The following is an 11,451-nucleotide window of genomic DNA, read 5'->3' on the forward strand; positions in this document are numbered from 1 at the left end:
CGTATTTAAAATCCCCAGGAAGCGCACGCGCGCGCGCCCCTCTTTACCTCCTCATTAACATCAGTCGTCCCGTCAGAGGCAGACAGAGTTATTCAGCATCAATTAAGCGCGCAGGGATCCAGAGTGGGTCTACTGCTGTGACACGTCTTGGTAAAGAGGCCGGGATGCAAATACGAACCCCACAAATATTTTGGAAATGCTAATTTTTTTTAAAATCAGTAAAAAAAAGTAGAAGAGTAGACTGTATACCACCCCCCTTTACCCAAATTCATTGTTGTTGTTGTTGTTGTTATCTGAAGCTCAAAGCTTTCTATACATTGATCTTTTTCCATGCACTAGTCCCAGTCCCTGCTGAATTAAACATGGCCCATCAACAGCACTTGAAGTTGTTGTCCGTGCTTCAATCAGAGCAGAGTTTAAAGAGAGAGACAATGCAATAGCACCGATTGGCTGCGTTTTGTACACCAACCATTCAGGCGGAGCTTGATTACTGGAAACAGAACTACGTGAATGTACACGTGAAGGCCCAACTCCTAGCGTCTCCATCGGGGTATGGTCAGAACCATCTATTTACGCAACATCTTTTTATTCATGAGAATCGGTTAAAGCTCCTATCATTAGCAGAAGAAGAATCCTACAGATTTGGTGATTTTCTTTCTTTGCTCCCCTCACTGGTTTAATGTAGGCGGGCTCAATCAGGAAAAAAAAATTGATTAATGCTTGTCTATAAATTGCCAGTGAATAGTGAAAAAAAAAGAAGCCCATCACAATATCACTCTCTCTTGTACCTCATTTGTAAATATTTTGTTTGTGCAGATGTGTCAGCAAAATGTATCAATGTAAATTTCAAATGGCCTGGTGCAACAGTCCAAAACCCTAAACAACAACCATCCATACATCCATTTTAAAAGTGGCATTTCTGTTCCTAATAACCACAAAGCCCCAATGTGAATACTATAATTAACAGTGGCTGATTTTACAAAAGGCAAGAAAGAATAGCAGACCCAGAAACGAGTGTCAAGTGTTGTTATCATCACACCCTTTAATTCCAACAGTTCATAAGAAAACAAATATTATTACAGCGTATATAAACATTAGGATCACTGTCTCTCCTCTGAGTGCTTAAACTTTGCTATGTTACATTCGACTCAGTGACAACGCCGACATGATGAACTTTTCTCGACAACATTCTGCTGTAATTTAACAGCCTCTCGGCGAAGTTGAATTTACACAAGATTCCTAAAACACACTTGCATACTATATCCAACTCTTGTCTGATAAAGGCAAAGTGGCGCTAGTATGTACACTCTTGTCCGGATGTTTGTGTGTGTGTGTGTGTATGTGTGTGTGTGTGTAGCTGTCATGATGAACCTGAAGATCAGGTGCAGTTTTACTGCGGGTAGGCCTCGATCACCATGGCATGACCCTAGAAAAACATAAGAATGGGAAAGATTATTTGGATGAATATCCGAGTTTCCCCAGATGGAAAATGTTACGCTCTGCGTTGGTGTCATCAAACAAAACCCTTAACATTGTGAAGTTAATTTAAAACGGACAGAGGAAAACAGTCGGCCGTGGTCCGTGTGACTGTGCGGCTTCATACTCGTCACGCAGTAATCACCTGTCCTCCAGCAGCACAAGCCGCCAGCAGGCCGTACTGGCCTCCCTCCTTCTGCAGCCGGTGGGCCACTGTGGTTACCAGCCTGCAGCCGGTGGCGCCGAACGGATGACCCAAAGACAAAGATCCTCCCCACAGGTTGAACTTCTCCATGGGAGGAGTTCCCACCTACACACACACACACACACACACACACACACACACACACACACACACACACACACACACACACACACACACACACACACACACACACACACACACACACACACACACACACACACACACACACACACACACACACACACACACACACACACACACACACACACACACACACACACACACACACACACACACACACACACACACACACACACACACACACACACACACACACACACACACACACACACACACACACACACACACACACACGACTTGTGGTTAGGGCTGATATTCACACCAGCATTTCTCTGTGTAAAATCAAAATTCAGCATCCAGAGAGGTGGGGGCAATAAACTGACTGCCAAGGTTAAAAGGTCAGGTAAATAATTGAAAACCATTTTAGGATTTCCTTACAAATTTGCATTCATTTTTTACCTAATTTATGACATTATTTTGTTAGGAATAATATGTCTAATTGATGTTCATATACATTTCGATTATGGATAATCCCATTGAGGGTTTGAATCTCATTTTGAAGGGGGTCCTGGCCAAATCAGGCAGCGTCAAAGTTTCACCACATAAAAACACAAACAACAGCATAAAACATTTCACATAAAAAAGACAACGTAGAAAGCGTGGAGGTGTCAACTACTAAAACTAGCTTTTGGCATCAGAAGAGAAAGTCAGCATTTTGTTTCTGTAGTTCTTCAGGTTTAAGTTTGATATGATGAGTGGATGTTTAAAAGACAGATAGTCTTCACGGGAAAAAAACCCCAGTATTTATATATTATAGCAATCTTTACCTTTGATTTCTTGCCCAAGTATGTCTGGCCAAACCAATCTGAGTCCATAGCCTTCAGATTTGCCATTATCTGGCCCTGTAAAACACACAAATACATCCACAGATTTACCAAAGATACCAGACACATTGATTTATAACTGATTCAAACGTGCATGGATATGAACTAGAATCAAACTGTTCTAGTTGAACGATGCTTATCTGCAACTTAACATATCTTGGCAATAAACAGGAAACAGTCACCCGCCACTACAAAAGCTCAAGCAGTTTTTTTCCCCTCTAACTTACTGCGAATGCCTCGTGGAACTCGAAGACGTCAATGTCACTCATGGTTAAGCCGGCCCGTTCCAGGACCTTCGGTGTGCCGTACGTTGGCCTGCAAGTACAGGGCACAGAGTCTTCAAAAAAAACAATCCACCTCAAAATTAAACTCTTCTTTGGCCACAAACACAAATGTAAAAGTAGGTTACAACACACATAAGGTCAGCTACCACAATTTAGTCACAAATGGTACGACAACCCCTTGTTTTTCAAATGTTATAGTTCAAATAATGAGACTAAAAAAGGAACTTCAAATAAAATAAACAAATTGACATTTCTACTCAATCATACGTCACTGAGGGACTCACCCCAAAAGCAGCTGATCTTTGGGGTCCTGGGACACGTAGACAAAGTCTCTGCCAAGATACAAACACAATATGATCAGCACATCTGAAAGAGCATCGTCGGGGGAAATTGAGGCTGCTCTAACAAACAGGGAGGGAGCAGACACCTGAGGTAGGCTTTGGGCTTGTAACCCATCGCCAGAGCTTTCTCTTCAGACATGATAAGCACAGCGGAGGCACCGTCAGTCTGAGGACACAAAGCAGCTCATTTAATGTCTGGGCTTGAGCAAAAAAACGAATAGTACACAGAGACAAAAAATAATATCTATTCCGAGGGTATTATTGAGCGGAGTGTGTGTGTGTGTACCAGGAAGGAGGAGTTGGCGGCGGTGACCGTGCCGTGAGGTTTAATGAAGGCGGCCTTTAGTTTGCCCATTTGCTCCATGGAGGATACGCGGATACCGTTGTCCTTGGACACAATATCACGACCTGGTGAAGACAAAAATATACAGTCATCATGTAAATCATAAAATAATTCCTTTAAAAAAAAGAAAAGAAGAATGTTCAGGTTTTCTATGAAGCAATGCTTTATAATTGAACTTCATGGATAATTTTCAATAAAGAAACACTATATAGTAATAACATCATGAAGCTACTTGTCCTGTCTTGGTAAATGGTGGTACCAAGGTGACATCATATTTATCAGATATGTCCGACTGGATTACCAACGTTCTGCATCGGGGCGCTCCAGATACATGTCAAACATGGCAGCAGTACAATTCTTGCAGCCGCATACAAGCCCATGCATCTCTTAAACAAAATAAACGTGTGTTACCCGGCACTTTAAAGGAGATGACGTCCTGCAGCAAACCGGCGTCCTGGGCCTTTTTGGCCAGAGTGTGTGATCGCACGGCGAACTCATCCTGCTCCACTCTGGAGACCCCAAACGCAGCAGCCAGACGATCGGCACTGTGGCCCATCGTTTCAGCCGTGGAAAACTCCGCCACAGCAGGAAGCTACACACACACAAAAATGTTACAGGAGGAAATACCATAGTGCAAGTCAAAAAAGGTCCAAGAATAGAATGAAATGAAAGAGCTGCTAGATTTGAAGTGAGTATATACCTCTGGGGAGAGATGTGCCATTCGGATGCTGCCAATCAGACCCAGCCTCTGGCCGAGGGTCTTCGCCCTACTGAGGGACAGCATGGTCTTCCTCATCTTACGGCTATGGCGGATCGGAACATCAGACATGAACTCCACACCTCCTGCAACAATGGAGTCACACTGGCCTGCAGCAATCAGACCAACACCTGGGAGGGAAGGAGGGCGGAGGGAGAGACACACAAAAGGTCAAACAAAGCAAAAACAAACGTTTTCAGATGTGTGTACAAAAGTACACACATCTGATCTCAGCCTCCTGCTGTGATTTTCATGATTCCTCGTCTTCAACATGCCCAGATGTTATGGTAAGTTCTTTTTAAATGTAGGTATTGAAATTTATTTTTGTTACTTCTACATCATATCAATAACATAAAATATCACAGTTTCTTTTGCAGCTACAATGTTGGACTAAGTAGTTCAGTTTCCTCTGAGAGTCTAAATAAAGCCCATAATATACAGCACATGTCACATGTGCTTGTTGTGGCGATTTTCGTGCCCTGACCTACCTGAGGTCATTGCCTGGTTGGAGGAGATGCAGGCCATGGTGACGGTGTGAGCTGGGATCTTGTCAGAGAAGCCTGCACCCAGTGCTGCCTGAAATCACAGTATAAAAAATAAAAATGAAGATGCACAACAGGACAGATGCTGAAAAATGCTCCTTTGGTTAATATTATGTCTTAGGATCGAGGCTTAAAGAGAGTACATAAAACATATGCAAGGCATATGAAGCTCCAGATACTATAACCACTTGTTGTGTGATGATACCTCTCTTGCCACATTGCTGGTTTTGACCTCCTGGATGACTGTTCCATAGATTATGTAGTCTACAGCATCTTTGGGTAAACCCGTCCTCTGCAGCAGACCCCTAGGAAAAACAAAACGGAACATTTTTAAAATCGCCATAAATCTCTTTTCATCCATAAAGATTCCGAGGGTTTGAGAAACAGGCTTTCGACAATACAGAATGGAGGGATACACATTTTACTTTGATTTATTGTGTTAATAAAATCTCTGATGGTGAAGATGTTAGTGTAATCACACATAAATAAAACATCATAAGGACACACTTACTGCAGAGCTGCTCTGGCCAAGTCATGGGGCATAAGGTCAGCATATCTGTCAACAAAAAACAGAAAGATTTTACTTTTGTGCTGAGATAAAAAAGGTCAAAAATCATTAGACTACAGGCTTTCCTTCTTCCTGAAGGTATGCATGTATGATGGCCAGAGAGTCCAGCCAGTAATAAGAAGAAAGCCAAGACATACGTGGTTCCAGACAGCAGGAAAGGGGTTCGAACTCCTTCCACCAGAACGACGTTCTTCACACCGGGCCGAGCCAGCGTCTTCTTGCTCTTTGTCTGAACTGAAAGCAAAGTGAGGCAGTAAGACTCGGATAGAGATGAGCTGACCTGAGGACTCAGTCATGAACATCATCTCAAGGTCTTTTTTTATCCTAGAGAGGATAGTTTTAGGATAGTTTTACAATGTTCAGCTCATTTGAAAACGGTGTGATGTCCCCTACGAAGACTATGGTCTGGATTAGCGTGTGAATGTACACGATATAACGTGAGTGTAATGACTTACCCTGAGCGTGAAGCTGGGCCGTCGTGCTGAGAGAGCGAGCCCCTGAGACACACACAGGGAAACATCCCTCAGTCTCAAACACATCATTTAAAGTGCTTCACCAAACACCTCCAATGATGAACAGTATATAGTATACAATGGCATGAGCAGATACCACTGCTGTAGCAGCAGGAATTTAAAGCAACAGGTGCCTGTATTTTAGGCTTGATCACAAATTAGAGTAAAGGGTACTAATATGGCATCAGATAATATTAATACTGATATACTGTGTATTCCTAATGACAAATTAAAAAAAAGGTACATTTACCTATTGTTGACATTCATTGGAATATGTTAATCTGCAAAACAAACAACTTTATAAAAAAAATAAAACTTACCCAACCGCACTGCCCAGGAAGGACTGACAGAGCAGCCCCGCATTGTGCTCAGCAACATAGACGACATTTTGTTCTGCAAAGAAAGAAACGGTAATTGTTAGTGCAAAGTTTTAAACAGACTGCTGATTAAAAAAAAATTAAAAATCATGGCCACGCATAACATTCAGACCATTTTGTTTTATTGTAACACTTTCTGGTTTAATAGTATTGTTTTTCTCAGGCAGAAAAAGGTATATTTAAACTGGACTGCAAACTACAATATAATGCAATAAATACAATATGTAGAACTCATTAATATCAGTGAGGGTAGTCTGAATATCGGAGACACCTTTCTAAATCAGTTTCAACACAAATTGAACATTACAACTTATTGCAGCACTTCCATGAACTGAAACATTAGTATGCATGTTCTTACATTACAAGTGTTCAAGGAGGGGGCATCCCTGCTGGAAGAGTGATACAACTACACTGCAAAGCCTCTCGTGTAATACTAGGATCTAACTCTGTAGGCAAAAGGTCACATGGCCGGCCTTAAGTCTGAATCACACCAGACACAATAAACGGTCATCAGCTCATGTTGAGAGAATAAGAGCTGATGAAGAGAGACTAGTGCTACCACAGATATCAACTATGCTACCAATCTACTCAGGAGCAGCACATGACATTAGCTCCACAATGACAAACTGCAATATTAAAATGCTCTTACATGTAGTCGTTAGTGATGAAAACTAAAATAATGTAATGTATCTAATGATAGAACACTGTGAAAGGAACCACTCTGCATAATGAGTACTTTTACTTTTGAAAGTGGTAAGTGCATTTTTCTGATAACACTTCTTTACTTTTACTTAACATTCTCAGGTCCTGTATTTTTTTATTTTAATATTCTTAGACTGTGGTGTTTCACTCACTATAAAATACCTTTCACGGTTTGTTAAGAGGCCCTTCTCTGTTCTGTATTCACCATTTACCCATATTACATATCAATAGGGGTTTCAATGTTATACATATTAAAACTTAAAGAAGAGCTCTGCCGGCTAGACAATATATAATATACAAAGAACATATATGTTCTGTTCCATATTGTATTCATTATGTGCGACACACAGCAGTTGACGGTCACCGAGCCCAACACCCGGGCTCTGAACCTTCACCTAGATTCCTCTCCAGGCGAATGACAGAGACAGAAAAACAGGATCACGAGTCAAACAGGATCAGGACTGTCTGCCAGATGTCTACTGTCGATTCGGCATTTGGTTCTGCAGAGTAACGTTTACAACAATAAAAAAAAACACATCTGATCAGCGACACGATGAAGCTGGAGGCAAAAGTCCAAGCTAGTAAAGCTACTGGTTAGCCTAACGTTGACGTTTCCTTTCGACTGTCATCTATTCCGCCATGTTTGGGCTGAAGAAACGCCTTTGCTGAGCTCGCTGCCTGTCTTTTATCTTTCTAATTGTGTTTTCAGAAGTGATAGCTCGGCTGAAGCTTACCTGTAATTGGAGCAATGTCTTTGCCGACACCTATTCTCTGTCAAACGATCGGAGAGCCTCAGAAGCGCTGCACTACGCTCTCAAGGACCCACCAATCGGTTAGCTGGCAAAAATAATGCCTGAAAGAAAAACAACACAATTAGTAGTCACATGTCTGCTTGTCTTTAAGAGCTCTATTGAGTGTACATTATTACGCCATTATAATAAATCATTTATCTTTTATCAAATTAAAGGATATAAATTAGAGTACAAACAACAACATGTTATGCTACGGCAATATTTCAGTACGATTTAAGGTCCTTATCCGACAGTCTTGACCGCACTTCATTCAGATACGAACAGGTGAAAGAGGACGTAATTAGCATGTAGCGGTCAGTGGTGGAGAGTTGCTCAGATCTCTTACTGTAGCAATACTACAGACTCATGTATTTAAAATCTTACTTATTAAGTGAATGCACAAAAGTATTACCATCAACATATACTTGAATACTACTTACTACTCGTTGTGCAGAATGACCTGTTTCAGAATATCGATCATTATTGTTATTAATAATATTATTATACGTAGATCACTTTATTGTTATAGCTGGGAAATGTGTTTATGTTCATTACTTTATATGTTGTTGGATATCTTAACCCTAAAATAAATATATCATTATATACATCTGGAAAATAAGTAACTAAAGCTATTATAAATGTAGTGGAGTACAATGTGCAATATTTGCCCCAATAACATAGTGGACTAGAAGTATAAAATGGAAAAACGCAAGTAAACTACAAGTACCTCAAGATTGTACAGTATATGGTTACATTCCACCACATGTGCTTAAACAATTCGTTAATCAATACATTAGTTAATGAAAAATAAACACTAAAATAATCTGCAACCATTTAAATGATTGATTAATCATTCAAATCATCTAGTAAGCAAAACTGCTTTTTCCAATTTGTCAAATATGAGTATTTGTTGCTTTTTCTCTGTTTTATATCATTATAAATTGAAGGTCGCAAAAGTAGATCATAGGTCGTTCCTGTTTCTTGCCTCTCAGTGTCTTCATCATTGGGAAGTAAATCAGAGCTTGATAGTGATTGGTCGATCTAATATACACTGTTTGCAGGCCATTTAAGTGAAACTTAGACATTGTTAAGTTTGTGTGGATGTGAATGGTGATTTCCCTTTCAACATCTTTAGTCAAGATTAGATTTAGGCTTTTATGAAGTTGCCATTCAGCTGGCAGCAGGCCAGATTGGTGGGCCCTCCCAGTTCCAACAGTTCTCTATCTGCCCGGGTGTCCTTGAGCAAAAAGGACACTGTCTAAGTGTATCTTGAGTGTTTATACTTTTCCCCAAAGATAATATTAAACCGGCAGAAATTAGCATAATACAATACTGCTATTCCTCAGTCTGACGGCCTCTCATCTCTTTTACTGTTCTCTCCATCAAGCTCGAACACGCGTCAGCTACAAGCTCAAGGATGATGTGGCAGTTGTGCGAATCATCGATCCAAAAAGCTGTGTGTGTGTGTGTGTGTGTGTGTGTGTGTGTGTGTGTGTGTGTGTGAGCATGAGACCGTACGTACATGTCAGAGAGAGAGAGAGATTATTTTTGTGACAGTTTTGACTTCCTGTCTCAGTCTCTCACTGACAGATGTGACATGATTAATCAGAGTGCGAGTATTTGTGTGTATGCAGGTGAACAAACTGTGGGGGGGGGGGGGGTCTTAATCTCCAGCGAGCCCGGTAGCTTCATCCCCTGGGTATAGATATCAAGTGGGCTTATTAGAGCTCGGACATGAATGTGTCTGTATTGTATTACCTATTTGTTTAGCTTAAGTTGTTCACACTGCTGTAATGGCTCCAGCAGGCGACGGTGGAAAGGGGATTAAACTCTATGTTTTTTTTACTCCAGGTCATTTTCACCAGCTGCAACATTGACATGATATGCACAGTGATGCACCAATAATTATAATCCTATAATATATATTATTTTGAAGGCACATGAATCTGCTTAGAGATCACAGGTCGTCATGTCTTTCATAATCCAGTGCTAGTTGTCTGTACATGGTTACACTTTAAAATGGTATACTGTGTATCAGTGCTTCTGTCCAGTGAAATGGTCCACGTCTATATTAAATGATGAACGGTATATTGATTGGCTCTTTGATCACAGTGGGTTTCCCGGTATTGTAACAGTAAATGTGTTCTCCTTTAGGGTTTCTAGATTTCTAGATCAGGTGAGGACTTGTTGTCTGTAGAAAGAACGATTCCCTCTCCGAAAGCCCCACTTCATCTCACCTCGAACTTTGGACCGAAACCTTCAGGCCTAAATCCTTTAGTACCCTCCTCAACCTTGACATCATTTACTGGCATTCTTGTCCTGATGATTTAATTGATGTTGCATGGTATTTACCTTCTCTCTGCCTCCACAGGTAATCCCTCCCCACTCTATTTGTTGCCTCCAACCCCTCGATGCTGCTCCGGTTATCCATCGAGAGGCGTTTCGAGGATGTTTATGGAAACCGATTTGCACCTTGCCAGCTCCTACACGACCACGCCAAAGGTTTCAAAGATGATCCAGTCTACAAACCATATCTGCAATACGACTATATGTTTTTTTTAGTTTGTTTATGAAGCATGACGTTTATTTTCTGTGTTTCCTGTTTTATTTTGTCACCTAATTCTACCTCTCGTTTCAAATAACTTCACCTGGCCTTGAGTGTTTCCCACCAGTGTGATGACCCCTGTTCTCGGTTACCTCCTCCTCCCTCTTTAGGATATATAGTCTATATATAATCATATTAGTCTGTGTGCTCCTCTTTGTCTGTGCCAGTTGTCTGAGGGCCTCCGTGTCTAACGGTCCAGTTAGTGGACTGGTTTTTGCTCCGCCTGTTTTAGATGCGTTTCCTACTGGCTGCCTACCTGTGTGCTGAACCTCTGCCAGTAAGGACTGCTTTTGTATAACTGTCTCGAGTCGATTCGTTGTTAGCAGTTCCATCACAAAAACATTTCCCATTTCACTTTTCACATGGTTTCAATCATATACATGTTAGCATATAACAGTATGAATTCATTTGAAGTCTTGACACTTTGGAGGGGCCCGGCCTCTACGTTCTAAACAGGATTAAACTACTGACATCCACTGTTTATAAAGCTCTTTATATGTAGCTTGCGGTATAAAGTAGTTCAAACTAGCATGCACTTTGATGAACCTGTATTTATACAACTAATAATGTATTTTATAAAATATATCAGTCACAGTTAGTGACTGATTATTATAACAATAATTCAGGACTTTTATTTGTGCTGAAGTATTTGACATTGCTGTATTGGTACTTTCCCATGTGTGAAGGATCTGAGTAGCTCCACCCACTGCTTACCTGAGGCATCGCCTCATCACAAAAAAACATTGTTCACCAGACACATTTGTACTTGTGTTTGTGGTTGTATTTCTACCTTGAATCAGATGTACATATCTATACTCATATAGATACTCATGTGACTGATGCTTCCATTGAGAGTGCAGTGGCTGTCTGTTGTAATGGGTCCTGTCTGTATGCTGACGGTGTCGTGGCTGACTACAGGAATCTGGGATCCTGTTATATTTGATCATTTTCCTTCAATGCAATAACTGCGGTTACTATATCCG

The 11,451-nt window shown here is 40.9% G+C and overlaps 1 protein-coding gene across 1 annotated transcript; it reads right to left on the reverse strand.

The window, feature by feature from the left end:
- Positions 1 to 1,017: 1,017 nt before the first annotated feature.
- hadhb (hydroxyacyl-CoA dehydrogenase trifunctional multienzyme complex subunit beta) lies at positions 1,018 to 7,925 on the reverse strand. The gene is made up of 16 exons (XM_034528112.1): positions 7,807 to 7,925; positions 6,314 to 6,386; positions 5,937 to 5,978; positions 5,619 to 5,715; positions 5,425 to 5,469; positions 5,119 to 5,218; positions 4,860 to 4,947; positions 4,315 to 4,502; positions 4,026 to 4,206; positions 3,558 to 3,679; positions 3,358 to 3,437; positions 3,215 to 3,262; positions 2,874 to 2,961; positions 2,590 to 2,664; positions 1,622 to 1,786; positions 1,018 to 1,426 (listed from the first exon to the last, which is right to left on the reverse strand). The coding sequence occupies exons 2-16, from the start codon at positions 6,378 to 6,380 to the stop codon at positions 1,391 to 1,393; spliced, it is 1,422 nt and encodes a 473-aa protein (XP_034384003.1). The 5' UTR covers positions 6,381 to 6,386; positions 7,807 to 7,925; the 3' UTR covers positions 1,018 to 1,390.
- Positions 7,926 to 11,451: the final 3,526 nt, after the last annotated feature.

The sequence above is a fragment of the Cyclopterus lumpus genome, chromosome 24 (genome assembly GCF_009769545.1).
Source record: "Cyclopterus lumpus isolate fCycLum1 chromosome 24, fCycLum1.pri, whole genome shotgun sequence".
Lineage (NCBI taxonomy): Eukaryota > Metazoa > Chordata > Actinopteri > Perciformes > Cyclopteridae > Cyclopterus > Cyclopterus lumpus.